Consider the following 16,302-nt stretch of genomic DNA (forward strand, 5'->3'; position numbering starts at 1 on the left):
GTGACTCATTCAAGCAAATCCAGGTCAGAGCTGGGAACCAAAACTCGGAATCAAGTCCCCTGTTTTCACCATGAATGTGCGCCAGATGTTCAAGTTTATTATTTGTTACCTGGGCACTGAGGACACACTGTGCTGTGTGCACAAATCTGGAACTTACTCATGGGGGAAATAGGAGGGCTGATGTCCCTTGGGCATTTTCTGTCAGTGTCAGAAGCAATGCCACACAGAGGATTTTGGGAGCTAGGAGCAACATATGAACTGAGCCTCCTCCCCACCGCCCCAAAAAAATGACCACTAAGGAGAGGTCCAAAGGGGGTGGGGGAAGGTTGGAGAGCGAGCCCATCCCGCATTCACTCTGCTGAGGCCAGCCCAGCTCCCTGCTCTGGGTGTTGCAACCTGGTTCACAGGGTCACAGCACGACTCTGGCGCCCTCTCTACTGGGGGGCCCATTGCATCCATCCCCCCACCCCTCAAGACCAAACTGAAAAGTCTACAGGTCAACTGAAAGCAGAATTGGCATCTTTACCTGAAAACTGTTTTACTTTGGATGTAAAAAGGGATCGGCAACCTTCGGCACGCGGCCCGTCAGGGAAATCCACTGGCGGACCGGGCCAGTTTGTTTATGGGCAGCATCCGCAGGTTTGGCTGATCGCAGCTCCCACTGGCCGCAGTTCGCCATTCCAGGCCAATGGGGGCTGCGGGAAGTGGCGCGGGCTGAGGGAACGTGCTGGCCGCCACTTCCTGCAGCTCCCATTGGCCTGGAGTGGCGAACCGCGGCCAGAGGGAGCTGTGATCGGCCAAACCTGCAGACGCTGCAGGTAAACAAACTGGCCCGGTCCGCCAATGGATTTCCCTGACGGGCCGCGTGCCAAAGGCTGCCGATGCCTGTAGCAGACGCTTAGTTATTAATATGATTTTCACTTTCTAGCTTCATTAGAAATGGCCTTAGCAGATAAAGATAAAACAACTTAAAACAAACACCCTCACACAACAAACGCGAGAATAGAGCGTATTTACTTCTGTAAAAGCTCACTGAGAAATCTTGGCACAATAAGGCCCCTGTACGAGTTTTCATGGTTTATGGGCATTTGTTGGAAAAGTTTGGCTTAATCCTGTTTGCATTTTCCATGCTCTAGAAAGGTACTATCCAATGCAATGATGCATCACGTTGGCACGATATTGCAAATAAGTAATTATATGAGTATTAAAGCTGTTCTACATGAGATTTTGAGACTTCAAGATCCTGTTTAGTTTGGCTGCAAACACAGAATTTAATCTCAAAAGGAAGCTATACCAAATACACTTTGTTCATGAGCCATCAAAGTTCTGTACAAGGTTCAAACAGGCCTGCTAAAAGAAATCCATCTACTTTGAAAAATAAAATTAAGGAAGGCCAAAAAGAAATCAATTTGGGAACAAGCCAGTGAATTTATAATAATAGAGGAAAGCAGAATAAAGAGCCTAGTCCCAACTACAATATGAATATCAGTAATATCTTGCATTATTCATGCAAGATGAGTAATGGCTCTGGAGCGGACTACTGAGATCCTGTACTGTTCCTAAAAACGATAGGTTCAGAGTGATGGAGCAGAAACGTTTAAAAGAGAATTTTAAAGTGTCACAGTATTGCTGCTTTAGGGGCCCATTCTGTAGCCATGAAGATCAATTGTAGTTTTCGGGCATGGAGAAACTCTGAAAACCACACCCTGTAAGCATGCACCATCTTCGCAGGCGAAGGCAGCATTATGGAGCGTGAACACCCTGGAGCAGCCGTTCTCAACCTATGGCCCAATCAGCACAGAGCTGCAGTCCACGTGACATCTTCAGGGCCATATAGTATGCGGCCCACAATGGTAAATAGGTTGAGAACCACTACCCTAGAGTCAGTTGACCATGAGAAATTTAAAACAAATCTTTTAAAACATTAAAAGTAACTAACTAGAAACATGGGAACCGATTTACATGGTCTGATTTCTATACAAAGCATGCTATGATAGTGTTCTCCACTTCATTTTTACTGAGGTTTATCCTTCTCTCATCCACTTCATTACCCACCATGAGGCAGTGACATTTTGGTTGTGTTATCAGTCAGACTGATGACAAGATTTTGCAATTGCACAGACCCCTGAATGATCTTGCCAACTGTCCTTGGCTTCCATGAAGCTCACAGGTTGTGCATCAAATAGCAGGATCAGGGTCTTTGGTTGTAAACTCCCGAGGGCAGGGAACTTGTGTCATGTGTATCTAAAGCATCTTGCACACCGATGACATATCAACAGATTTATAAAACCGGGTAAGTCTGTTTTTGTCTTAAGATTCAGTCGCACCAGACTCAATTTTGCTCATTGACACATCCATGCAATTCCAGTGGAAGGCAACTGGAGGTGAGCTTGCACACATGAGAGATGGGTTCGGCACACTGTATACTAAGGTACACAGTGCATTGAACATAATAATCCAAAACACTCCACAAGATAAGGCTATGCTGAGTTTTGAGCATTTAAAGATGTCAGTGTAATACAAAAGGTTACACTTTTTGTATGTAATATTTAAATTTGTTTCTTAAATAAGGGGAAAATAGATTAAAACACTGATCTCGACTGATTTCACAGTGTACTTCTACCATTCCTAGCATGTACAAAAGTTTTTTCCACAAATCAGGTATGTTACACATCTTTAAAGGGTTTGTTATTAGTATCAATTTCTTTGTCTTGACCCATAGTTGAAGTAGCAAAAGACACAAGATTAACAGCCAATTTATAATGGACAGACTCCGTTCACACAGCCTGGCTTGACCAGTGTCCACTGTATTTCCCAATCCCTTTGTGTGCCATAGTAGTGGCTCAGATACAGATTCTCCTGCCTCTCAATTTAGGCATGTGTTTGAGGTTTTGGCAAGGCAAGGGTGCACTGCAACCATGCCTGCCCTCAGCCTCTCCCTCTGGAATTTGTTTCTGTTGGGCCCCATCCACTTGAGAAGCTTCCCAAATGCAAAGATTTCCTTCCTCCTGCCTTGAAGAGAGAGTTTTATCTTTTACAAGCATAGCAGGAACAGCATCTTTCAATGGAGTGCTTTGGATTGGAAAAATCCCCTCGGACACCCCACTCTCTGTTCCCAAAAGGTCAGCTGGGAGGATTCTCCCCTCCAGGAGATCTGACCCCCATTTTCCCTTAAAATCTGATCCACGGGTGAGGGGTCTGGCATTTCAGATGCAGATCCTTTGCCCTCCTCCTGGGGAAAAGCCTCCCTACAAAAGGTGGGCAGACCCTCCTGTTCCCCCTCACTTTCCATCTGGACTTCCTCTCTGGGGCAGACGGAAAGTGAGGTGACCCTGATCCGGTCGAGGACTCACAGCTACCAGCTACGACAGACCCTTCACTGGCCAGCAAAATTCCCCCCCCCCCCTTTCACTCAGGCTGGGCTTGCTTCCAGCTACAGAGCCCTTGGGGTCTGTTCCCACTGCAGCCGTCGTCAGGACCCCAACTTCCACCTCTGGGATACATGTCTCTGTGCACCCCCAGGTAGGACCTGTCCCCTGCTGACCAGCAACTTTCTGGCAGTCAGCAGCTGGGAAGGCCTCCCTGTTACAAAGTGGAACATCCCCCTCCCCCAGGGAGATGATCACAGGCAGGAGCTGGCTCTATCAGGCTTTCCCGCAGGGACCTGCCTTGAGCCCGGGGCTACAGGAGCTGGTTCTGACCATCCCTGCGAGTAACTTTAGATCACAAGGTATCACAAGACAGAAAGCTGTAACAAACAAGTCTGGTGAAATCGCTGTTGCCTGTTATTGCTAGCTCTGGATATTTTAGGATGAGAACATCAGCAGATGTTCCATTGGAAGAATGGCATGATAGCCAATTGGCACATATTGTAATAAGCTTGAGGTAAATGAAATAACCTATGGGAAGAAAGCACCCCAACCCTATTAGCAGATTTTGGACAGAGAAGGCTGGACATCCTTATGAATATTCATGGAGGCCATAAAACCCTATAACAGGGCTAACCATGGCCTACGCCATCGCAATCTTCTTGGCAAGCCAGATATAGGAGCACTCATGGATCACCTGTCCTAGGTCTCCGCAACAGATGGGGAGAGTGTACAGCTACTCAGATGCTGGATATCTTGACTGTCCTGTATTACCTCTACCTACTTTGCTAGGTTGGAGAATCTGTGATTTTGCTAATTGTGCTAATAAAAACATTACAAGGTTAAGGGGCCTTTCCTAAGTGTAAGTGTCTCTCCTGCAGGGCTTTGGAGTGGAGCCTGGAGCCAGGGCGCGGAGCAGCTCCGGAGCAGTGGAGTTGCAGGTTTTTGCCTGGAGCTGGAGCGGAGCCGGAGCACAGCTCCAAAGCCCGGCTCTCCTGTGCTAATAATTCTGGGTCTGATTCGGCGGCAAAACTCTGCCAAACTTCAGAATGTTAATTTGGGAATTCTACCCAGGCTTCGAAGAGAAACTCTGCCTCAACCCTAACTATAAAACATTTGCTACTGCAAACTAGTGCAGGCAGGAAAAGCTGGTATAATACTTTGTGGTCCTCTGGGATATCTAATTGTAAGATCATGACAAAAATATACAAGCTAACATTTGGCAGGTAATTAACAAGGTTCTACAAAGCCATGCTTCCTAAGCCTTTATAGAAAAGAAATCATACTACACAAATATCAACCAGCCAGGAGCGCAAGGGCAGTAAATAACTCCCAAGTATACAAATATACCCAAGACTGTATTATACTGCTGGAAGCCAAACGCTTCATGCACAGTCACAAGGAATTATCTTCTACCCAGGGTAATTTACTCTATTGCCATTCTATCGATTTCAGGTTGTAATCAGGCATCTATTATTGTGGTACATAATGGAGAGTCATTTGCTGTCCTTTTATTTATTTATTTTTAAATGCAATGAAGTCACTAGCTGAAGAGTTTAATGTGACTACTTCCCTGATCTATGCTAATTAAAGTAGGACTTTGGCACAATAGTTACAATAAAGTAAATTGATCAGTGTTCAAGTGCTATGAATTTGTTTTTCTCCCCCCTGTACAGCAGATGTGACTTCAGCTTAAGAAGAGAAAGGTGCCACCATCAGCTGTTTGAAATATAAATTAAAAATCCAAACAAGTAAAGTGCAAAGTCAAAACACCTCATTAAGCTAATGATTTCAAGGTACAGTTTTAGGCCATTTGCATGTCAGTTAATCCATAGATGCAGTAGATAAATAGAATCTCAAATAGCATTTGTTCAATGTCTTCCTTTATTCTACCCATCTAACTTTCTTCAGTTTCACGAAGACAAACAATACTTCCCCAGGTATCTTAATCTACAACAAATGTCTCTTCCAAAAAAAACAATGAATATTGACTTTCTGAATCATTGTTTATTGTCAGAGAACTTTAAAAGTTGCTACTGAAGTTTTCAGTCTCCTTGGCTTTTCATTAAAGGGTGTAGAAAATATAATCAGAATCATTGTAAAATCAACACCACTTGCTCCCAGATGTTATACACACTGGAAAATAGAAACTTCTTTCAAAAGAAATTAGTATGAACTTCATTATATCTGTCCCAGATCCCAGAAGCAACCTTTCAGCTGCATATCTCTAACATATCTCTATATTACAATATACTTAGCTCTACGAGTCTACTTTATGCCACTGCTGGATTCTACTTGCAGCATCCAAACTCTTACAAAACAGATTACATTTGCCTTCCGTCTCAGTAATTGTTAAAAGCCTTATAGAGACAAAATGTTCAAATTTAGGTGCTGAGCTCCTGCTCCTCTCACTGACTTCAATGTTAGATGTGGAAACTCAGCATCTCTGAAAAACAGGCCACTTATTTTAGGGGCCTAAATACAGATTTAGGTGTATAACTCATATGAAAGGTTTGTCTTAAATGTTCTAAGAGGAAGCACACGCAGCTTGGGATCTTTAAAAAAATCAACATAGGTTTTCTGTTCCTTATAAGAAAAGTACTTTCTGCAGATACAGTTTAGCTGACATTTTGATCAATGTGGCACAAGACAAAACAGAACCCAGCAGCTCATGCTTCCACAGCTGTACTGATTCTGCTGGCATCTAATAGTAGGGAGCATATGTAATGAAAAGCAAGTGGTCGCACAATTTGAACACACATGTAGAACACAGAGGTGCCATTTCTACAGTCATTTCCCCAACTACTGCTGCACTAAGGCCAAAATTCCCCCATCCAAAATTGCAGGCTGCATGCTCAACACCTGTGCAGGGAGGGGAAAGGACACCTCCCCTCCTTAGCTGCCCAGCCCTCACATGTGCCCTCTGCAGTGAAAAGATCCATCTAGCAGTGGATTTTCCATCTCTGCCCCATACACTAGAGATGGGCAAACTACAGCCCGTGGGACCGTCCTGCCCAGCCCCTGAGCACCTGGCCTGGGAGACTAGCCCCCGGCCCCTCCCCGGCTGTCTCCCTTCCCCTGCAGCCTCAGCTCCCCGCACCTCCAGCGCTCTGGCCCACCGCTCCTGCCAGGCAGTGTGGCACCGTGGCTGGCTCAAGCCGGGACACATGGCTGTGAGCTCCTGCTGCCCTGAGCAGCATGGTAAGGGGACAGGGCGGGTTGGATAAGGGGCAGGAGGTCCAGGGGTGCAGTCAGGGGGGTGGAGGCTCTGGGGGTGTGTGTCAGGGGAGGGGGAACAGGGGGGGTTGGATAGGCGTCGCAGTCCCGGGGGACCTGTCAGGGGGCGGAGGTGTGGATAGGGGGTGGGGTCCTGGGGAGGCGGTTAGGGATGAAGGGTCCCGGGAGGGGGTGGTCAGGGGACAAGGGGCAGGGAGGGTTGGATGGGTCGGGGGTTCTCAGGGGGGCAGTCAAGGGGCGGGAAGTGGGAGGGGCAGATAGGGGGCAGGGGCTAGGCTGTTTGGGGAGGCACACTCTTCCCTACCAGGTCCTCCATACAGTTTCACAACCCGAGTATGGCCCTCGGGCCAAACAGTTTGCTCACCCCTGCCGTACACACTAGAGCACAGGGGGGAGAGCTGAGCTCAGTGCAAGGGTTACGCAGCTCCGGAACAGACCCCTCCCTTATAGGGTAAAACCACAGCAGGGGTTCTTCACGTGCACGGAGGAGGGGGTAAAATTTACCCCAAGTGAAAATTAGTTTGGTATGTTCTCATCCTAGCCCTAGGAGAGGATTATCGACATCACAAGATCACCAGGCCATCTGACATACTCAGCCCTCCCTAATTAACACAAAACTGGAAGAATAAAAGCATTGCAACTTGAAAAAAAGGTGTATGGAAGGGAGTCACATGAGTACTGAATATGAAAATCTAAGGTTTTTGACATATACAATATGAACTATCAATTACTGTTCAGCTCCAGTTATGCTACTGTACCTGTCTGCCACATCCATTTCAGAGTCAATCTTGTTCAGTCCTTTCATGATGTTATCGAACTGTTCACCCTGATAGTGGAGCACCTTTGTTGTATCCTCCATACGTTTCTGGGATGCAGCCAGTAAACCAGTCAGTTCTTTCCCTTTCGTCATTGGCAGAGAATCTGCCTGAGCGCCAGCCCCTGGGCACGACAGCAGCTGCTCCCTCCAGAAGTGCTCGAGGATGTTGAAGACCACGTTTCTATTGGGCTGGAGGGAACTGAACCAGTGCTTGGTGGTCTTCTCCAGAATTGTGAGGGAGCTGAATATTAAACTGGAGGACTCCTTCTTGATCTCACTGATGCTGGAAAGATGGAAGCTGACCAGAAGCTCTCTGGTCTTGTCAGCTGTAAACCTGACCGCAATAGGAGTCAGTGAGAGTCTGCCAGAGACCCATCGTTTCTCAGTGTCTAAATAATAGGAACAGGGCCATGCATGGATACATATGTCTGCATTCATTAGCTCGCTGTTCGGCTCCTCTTCTACACTGATGACAGACCTGTCACCTTCAAAGTGAGAAAAAGAAAACAAGTAAACAAGGCAGAAAAATACATCTGAGGTGATTCTTGTAAATTAGGGTGCACAGATTAAGGATGCCCCCATAGGCACCATACTGGTGGGTAACTGATCTCAGGCACCAGCCATCTTTCAATGTTGCCACTAGGTCATCTCAGGGATGCAGGTAACCAGGGTTTGGCTGTTGTGAACTTTAGGGGGTAGAATTGGCCACCTCTTGTTCTCCAATTTCACCTTGAAAAGATTCCTCTTTTCAAAAAAAAGGTCTTTTATTATTGTTTCCTCTGACAGCAACTCCAGCCTTCCCCAGCCTCTCCTCCCCATTCCCAAATGATCACATTTCACTGAAATACTTTTATATTGTGTATTTATTATATTTGAATCATTAGTATATGGTTGTATTTTGATCATCTGTAGTGCTGTGGTGGTGCTTTATAAATAAAATACTTTTATATGCATGCTTTATTCAGCATTTTTTTTTAAATGTACCAAAATAGAGTATAGTTAGTGAAAAATTCCATCTTTGTATAAACGGCCCAGGCTTTCATTTCCATACACATCAATTAATACATTATTGTAAACAACACATAAGGCATTAGCTGCCTATTCACCATGTCTCAAAGTGGTGCTCAAGGGCATTCAAAGGTTAAGAGAAGCAGAAATGATTTCTATTACACTAAGCACAAGAGACAACTTGTTTGATTTACCAAAAGATACCAACGCAGCCCCCTAAACATTATAGAATTCTTCACCGTTTAGCATGAACATTGTATAGCTCTTTAAAAAACTTCTTTGGTCAAACATAAGCAAGTGGCCCTACAGCCTGCTCCTACCACAATACACATGTGCTGCATAGGATCCAAACTCACGCCATGCCTGGAGTTTCCTTTATTGTTGACTTAAACATTCCGAGCTCAACTGTTCCTATGGCGACCCCTATGTCCCTAGTTCCCTTAGCCCAAAGGTGAGCAAACTACAGCCAGTGGGTCACATCCGGCCCACCAGCTGATTTAATCCAGCCCTTGAGCTCCTGCTGGGAAGTGGGGTCTGGGGCTTGCCCCGCTCCGCCCAGCTCCTGGAAGCAGCAGCATGCCCCCCCCCCACCAGCTCCTACGTTTAAGGGCAGCCAGGGGGCTCCGCACGCTGCCCCTGCCCCAAGTGCTGCCCCTGCAGCTCCCCTTGGCCGGAACTGCAGCCAATGGGAGCTGCAGGGGCGGTGCCTATGGGCTGGGCAGCGCGCAGAGCCACCTGACTGTGCCTCCACATAGAAGCCAGAGGGGGGACATGCTGCTGCTTCTGGGAGCTGCTTGAGGTAAGCGCCACCCAGAGCCTGGCACCCCTGAACCCCTCCTGTGCCCCAACCCCCTGCCCCAGCCCTTGTCCCCCTCCCACCCTCCGAATCCCAGGATTAAATCATAACCCTGATTAAATCGTATCCCTGAAAAATGGTTTGTTCATGTCAAAAACTCAAAGATGGAATCGTAACTTTAGTGCACACGTGTTTGGTGGAAAAGGAGAGAGGGAGACAAGAACACAGCTTTCAAAAATACATTTGGACCATCTCCTGCTCTGGTAGTCCTCTGCTTCTTTCTTTTGTCCTGTGACCAACCTCGTTCCTCTAAATTCGTTTCATTCCCCCAGAATTTTAATGCTCAAATTGTATGAGTTTGTACATTCAACAAGTTATATAACAGCGACATTGTGTTCCTTACTTATATTACATCTTGTGAGCAGGCACTGAATAATAGTGATTTAAATGATCATGGATTAATTATCTTATTGAAGTCTTTGATGAATCATAACAAAAATTACAGATCCTCGGTGTTGCAACACAGGCTTAAGGTACTATGGTACTTTATTTGCTGTAAGCAATGAAAGGGTAGGTTATTTACATCGTGTGGCCTCCAAAGTCAGATTAATCTAGACAGCAATTTATGCTGTGACACTAATGACTAGTTTGGTTTCAACTGTGATCTGCTTCCCCTTGTGAGAATTTTCAGGAATTCTAATACAAGACAAAAAGTTAACAATCTTCTTGCTTTGAATGGTTTCAGAGTAGCAGCCGTGTTAGTCTGTATCCGCAAAAAGAACAGGAGTACTTGTGGCACCTTAAAGACTAACAAATTTATTTTAGCATGAGCTTTCGTGAGCTACATCCGAAGAAGTGAGCTGTAGCTCACGAAAGCTCATGCTAAAATAAATGTGTTAGTCTTTAAGGTGCCACAAGTACTCCTGTTGTTCTTGCTTTGAATGTCATCAGTCTGATTCTCCTTTGGCCCGCATGCTACAACTAGTCACCAGATCTTGTGTATCTAAGCACATACATTCATATACACCCCTGGCACCGACATTCCTACCTGTGGATCTAACCTTGGTTACTCACACTACTAATCACATTTGTATCAACGGGCCTATTTGCATAAAGACTACTCACACAGGGCCAGAATCTGACACACTCAACTTTAGTACCTTACTCCACAGGTAGCCGCACTGAAAACAATGTGAGTAAGGGCACCAGAATCCAGCCCATAGCAGATGTTTGCAAGATGAATTGTAACTGTTTGTCCTAGCAGGATTACCATCCTACACACACATTACATTATCTCCTTTACAACAACTTCAAGTCAGCTACTTTTTGGGCTGAGGCCAAAATAAACAAGGAAATCCAGTAAATCTAGATAGGCTAACACTATCAGATTTTTTTGATAAAATGTTTTTTGAGGAAAAAACCTATCTAAAAATAGTTTTAGTTAAGATACATTATAGCTCAAAGATATCTCATCATGGAATAGGGATTATACATTCTAATTCTATAGTATGAGACAATATATTCATGTAATGTTTAAGAAAAGCTTTGTAAATGAGTTCCAATAGTTCATGGATTAGGGACCCAATTTTATGGAGTTCCAGGGGCTTCTGTATAGATTGTTTAGGTTAATCTTTCCATCTACCCAATGAGACTCAGTGCTCAGTCTAGAAGATACCATCAGAGATGCTTAGTTTTGCAGTTCTCAAACTGTGGATTTGTGTCTCTGGAGATAACATGCTTGTTAACAGCAAAAATGTTTTAAAATAAATAAATATACAGAGGTGAGAAATAACAGACCACAGTCCTATTAAAATAGCAAGGAGTCCGGTGGCACCTAAAAGACTAACAGATTTATTTGGGCATAAGCTTTTGTGGGTAAAAAACCTCACTTCTTCAGATGCAGCAGCCCTATAGTTCCTCTGCAAATTTGTGTACACAGAGTCAATCCCTTACCTCTCTCTAAAAGTGCAAAGTTTCAAAAAGTTCAATGAATAGAAGATTGGAGGGGGCGGAATAGATCTGGACAAGGAGAAGACGTCTGGAGATAAATGTCAGAAGGGAGGGACAGGCAGTAGAAACAAAAGTGAAACTGTTCGAGCAGCATATTCCAAAATGCATTTTTATGTAGAAATCCATGATTAAATCGAGTCTTCCTGACCACTAAATCCACCCTGGTTAGCCAACAGACCAATCACAAGGCTGAGAACTAGGAGCAATGAGTTCTAGCTAGCGATGCCATCGATTTGCTGTGTGACTTGAATAAGCTGCTAAAACATTTAGCCTCTATTTCTCCACCTATAAATTGGTGATATTTCTGTACTTCACAAGAGTACTGCGAGGCTCAGAAAGAATTATCTCAAGAATTTTTTTTACTTACTATTGTTATATCTAATACATTACATTTATACCTGAAAGGTTTGAAGAGGAAAAAAAAACCCAACTTATTTATCTGTTTTTCTAGTTTGTTTACTTTGGGCATGACACTACTTTGTGCTTAGTCAATTTTATTATTTCCTATGTATAGGCAGTCATTTGCTTTTGTTTGTGCGGGTCTTTCACACAGAAAGATGGATGAGAAATATTTTTAAAGAACAGTGAAGTGTGACTGTAAAACAACAAAAATTAGCAGGGATACTCCAGAGCAGGTGCAGCACCTAACACTAAGGGTTTTGCCAGCACAGTTAAACCAGCAAAACCCTCCTGATAAATAGAAGTATTTATACTGGTATAGATTAAGTTGATTTGGCTAACAGACACAAGGTATGCTAGTATAAGCACAGTTATAACATTATAATTATGTCCACACCAGGGCTTATACCAGTATAACTTATGTTGGTTCCCTTAAGTTGTTTTTGTTAACTAATAACCCACTCCTGACTGGTATAACTTTTAAGTGTAAACCAGATCTAACTTTTTGAAATTGACTAGATTTCAAATTGACTGTATACATTTAGTTACAGTTTGAACAACAATTTAAAGACCAATAAGTGTTTTTACCCTCTCTATTACTATTTATTTAAATGACTGAGACTATTTACCATTCTGGCATTCACCTGTAAGTACTTATTTTAAAAAAGTAAAACAAATAAAATAGTTACACAGTACTTAGCTTCTGCCTCAAGAAACATTAACAATCATATCAGAGAGACAAGGTAGGTGAAGTAATATCTTTTAGAGGACCAAAGTCTAGAAGATATAACAATATTAATAAAATATATTATCTCAGCCACCTTGTCTATCACAAATATTAATACACTTCTCACAACACCTCCGTTAAGTAAGGGGATATCAGTCCCATTTTACAGATGAGGAAATTGAGGTACAGAACCATTAAGAGACTTGCCCAAGATCACATAGGAAGTCTGTGGCAGAGCCTGAAAAATAACCAAGGTTTTCCAACTCCCAGCCCTGTGCCCTACCTACTGGAACAAGATATTTCTCAGTTGTTAGCCCCTGTTAGTAATAATACATTCTCCTACTGTTTGGTATGGCCATTCTTCGCATTCTGTCTATAGGAACGTAAGGACAGTTTTGAATAAAGCAACTGATACTAAACTTTTGCCAGATCTCAGACTGGATATGAACCATTTCTAGGGTTTGGGAAAAAGTCCATAAGATCATCCTTCCTCTCACTGTAAACATCCAATAGCTTCCCATTCAAACAACATTTTCTCCCAGATCCTAAACATAATTAAACTAAAATCTCTGATGCAACCGTGTCACCATAATTGGAATAATAAATGTTATATATCAAGTTATTTACCTCTGTCTGCAGATTCAGGAGTCTCAGGCAGCCTCAGGGTTGCCATCTTTGTAAGTTTTTCCTTTGTATTCAAGACAGCAGGTTAGTTTTTGTTTGTTTGTTTTCTCTTTCTATTTCTTAATGCCCAAAGCAAAAAAAAAAACTGTGGAAAGGGCAAAATCCTACTACACCTGATACCAAAAAGAAAAAGTCTAATGATAAATTTTTACTAGTATCTTTATTCTTTAACTCTTGACAGAAGGCAGACACCTGACGGAACTCCTCTCTCTCCAGTAGAAGAAAACAATCAGCTACCGGGGATTTACATATGCTATGTATTCTTGGGTCACATGACTTTTGACTCACTGAAGGCTATACATTCTTTATCTTGCTAGTCAGTTTCTCTCTGTCTCTGAGGACAGAATGCACAAGCAAGGATCTATTACTAATTGTGACTTCGGAAACTGTAATTGTCCATAGCTATTGCATATGCATTTTCCCTATGACATGCTTAATCATCATCTTCGTTCTATAGCAGGCTTTTTTGTCTCAGAAGATCTCAACGTACTTTAGAAATTTAAATGGTATATAAACTAGTCAGTCAGGAATCATTTAATTGAACAATGAAGCCACCAACCGCACAGAATGTGGCAACTATTTAATAGCACGCAATACTACATAACAGTTGAAGTCAAGACGGCTTGAAGCATGATTAGCATAGGAGGACAGACCTGCCTCCCGTCCCAAGCCTTCCCCTTCCCCCGCCCCCCCCCCCCCCCCAAAAGAGCAAGGGAAGGAATTAAACATATTTAAACATACAGTTCCAGCCATAAACTGTTTACAGTGGCTATGCCAGTGGTGAGCTGTGATTACTTCTCCTTAGTTAAGAACCACCCATATACTCCATCTGGTAGGACCAGAAGCAGCCAAAACAGAGCCCAGCCAGGGCCACCCTTGTCCTGGCACTCCCCTACACTCAGAACTGTGCAGCAGAGATAAACCGCTACCCAGTCCGTCCGTCCGTCCCTCCCGCGCGCGCACACACACACACTCTCTCTCTCTCTCCCCCCCCCCCCTTGGAGGGAGGGGCTAAGACCCAAGCAGTGCTTGCCCTCCCCCAACTATGTGGGTTGCAGAGAGGACTCAGGAGCCGGCCAGAGACTCCACATGGTACAAAGAGAAGCAGCCAAATCAGGGACATTTGGACATTCCTGACAAAACCATTGACTATTCTGATTTACTCTGCCCTGTACACAGGGGCTATTTGCTTCACCCTCTTCTTCCCTCACAGGCCTGATCTACACTATGAAAAATGTCACACCCTGTGCAATGTAGTTAAGCCAACCTAAGCCCCTGTGCCGATACTGTTAGGTCAAGGGTGGGTAACCTATGGCCCATGGGCCAGACTGGGCCCATTGGTTAATTTCATCTGGCCCACGGCACCCTCCCCCGTTGGGCAGGAGCCACGAGCGCCAGTTTGCCCTGCTGCGGGGGAAAGCCCCGAGCCCCCCTGGGCGAGTGAGTGGCTTGTGATTGATTTTTACTGTGGGTCAATGGCCCATGACAGAAAATAGGTTCCCCCCGCACCCTGGTGTTAGGTCAACAGAAGAATTCTTCCATTGACCTAACTACCCTCTCTCCGAGAGGTGGATTTACTACAGACCTTCCATCACTGTAGTACGTGTTCACATTGCAGCACTACAGCTGTGGCGTTTCTAGTGTAGACAAATCCTGTCGCTTCACTCAGCTTCATTCCATTCCTGCCCTTCCTACCCTCTTCTCCCGTTCCCTTCCCTTTTCTTTCCCTATAGCTTATCCCCTCCTCATTAAACCCACTCCACCTCCCAAAAGCATGGAATATAGATCCCTTTCCTCCTCCTGTCTCTGTGGTCTCATCATTTCTTTGTACTACTCCATCTAGCTATATCAATCTGTTGTCTTATACTTGAAGTGTAAGCTCTCTGGGGCAAGGCCTGCCGTTTTGCTCTGCGTCTGTACAGCACCCAGCACAGTGGGGTGCTAGTCCATACTATAATACAAATAATAAATGATAATAAAAATTATTTTGTTACCACCTCCCTTACCTCTATCACTGCCCACTTTTATCTCAATCACCAGTTATGTCTTGTCTTTTAGGCTGTAAGCAATCTGAGGCAGGGACTGTCATTTACTATGTGTTTGTACATCAGCCGATGCAACAGGGCCCTAACCCATTTGGCCTCTAGGCACTACGGCAATTTAAATGCAAACAACAACAATTGGTACAAATTAAATCATCATATGAAGATGAAAGAGACCTATTATTTCATCCTATCTCCCAGAGTCCAGCTGTGATTGTTTCTCACACTGTATTTGCTAGTGTCTTGTCACTCTAGTTTTAAATATCCCAAGCAATGGTACTTCCACTTTTACTCAGGGAGAATATTCCATAGCCCGACACATCCCACTGTTAGGAACCTTTGCTTAGATTTAGAATACATTTTTGTTTTGTTTTTCCTCCTGCCTCTTTTAATTTCAATACTCCTAGTTATATCCCTGAGTATCAAACTAAATTCCACTCCACCCTCATGTTTTAACCCTTTAAATATCTGTACATCATCATGTCTCTCCCCAATCCTTTAATCACCACTTAATCAAGTCACATCTTTCACCCTTTCAATCTTTCCTGCCCCCACAATTAGTTTTGTTGTTCTTCTCTGAACTCCTACCAATGTGTCAATATTTTTCTAGGATTGTAGCACCCAGAACTGAATGAGATATTCTAGATGTAGTTGCACAAGATCTGTGTGTGATCCAGGGGGTAGGATACCGGACTGGGAACCAAGAGACTTTGATTCTATTTCTGGCTCTGCCACCAATATTACTGTGTAGCCTTAGGCAGTTCCCTTAATCTCTCCCTGACTCAGTTTCTGCTGAGATGATGAGGAGATTCTTCCTCTTTTGTAAAATGCATTGAGATCATCACCTGAAAAGCATTATGTAAGTGACAAGTGTTTTTAGTTTTTCCCAGTCTGTGACATCATGCTTCTACGTATGCTGTTACATTACACATAGTTTAGCATCCACTTTCCATGTGCCTTCCCCCGCCATCCACAGCGTGAGAGCATCCCACTCTTCTTTCCCTCATTGAATGTCTCTCTCAGGTATTCCCCCACCCCGCAAGAATAAGCTGCATTTTCCAAGATAACTAATCTTCAGTTGCCCACTCATATTTCAAACCTCTCTTGGTACCACTATTTCGCTTCTGGCTTCACTGATGTTTGAAGCTTCTGCCCAGGTTAGTATCATGGACAGGCTAATCTGAAATGCCCTGTCACCCCACGTCCAGCCGTGC

General features: G+C 44.1%; 1 protein-coding gene across 4 annotated transcripts in view; it reads right to left on the reverse strand.

Moving 5' to 3' along the window:
- Window positions 1–16,302, reverse strand: part of SNAP47 (synaptosome associated protein 47) — a 34,286-nt gene that overhangs the window by 17,299 nt on the left and 685 nt on the right. The window contains exons 1-2 of one of the 4 annotated variants that reach the window (XM_045005055.1): window positions 8,751–8,814; window positions 7,364–7,907 (exon numbers count right to left, since the gene is read on the reverse strand). In XM_045005055.1, coding sequence (XP_044860990.1) covers window positions 7,364–7,860 — 497 coding nt within the window. In that variant the 5' untranslated portion in view covers window positions 7,861–7,907; window positions 8,751–8,814. Of the gene's footprint in view, window positions 1–7,363; window positions 7,908–8,624; window positions 8,815–16,302 lie in introns of those variants that run through there. The other 3 variants (XM_045005057.1, XM_045005056.1, XM_045005054.1) reach the window with 3 other exon arrangements.

This window comes from Mauremys mutica, chromosome 2 (assembly GCF_020497125.1).
Source record: "Mauremys mutica isolate MM-2020 ecotype Southern chromosome 2, ASM2049712v1, whole genome shotgun sequence".
NCBI lineage: Eukaryota > Metazoa > Chordata > Testudines > Geoemydidae > Mauremys > Mauremys mutica.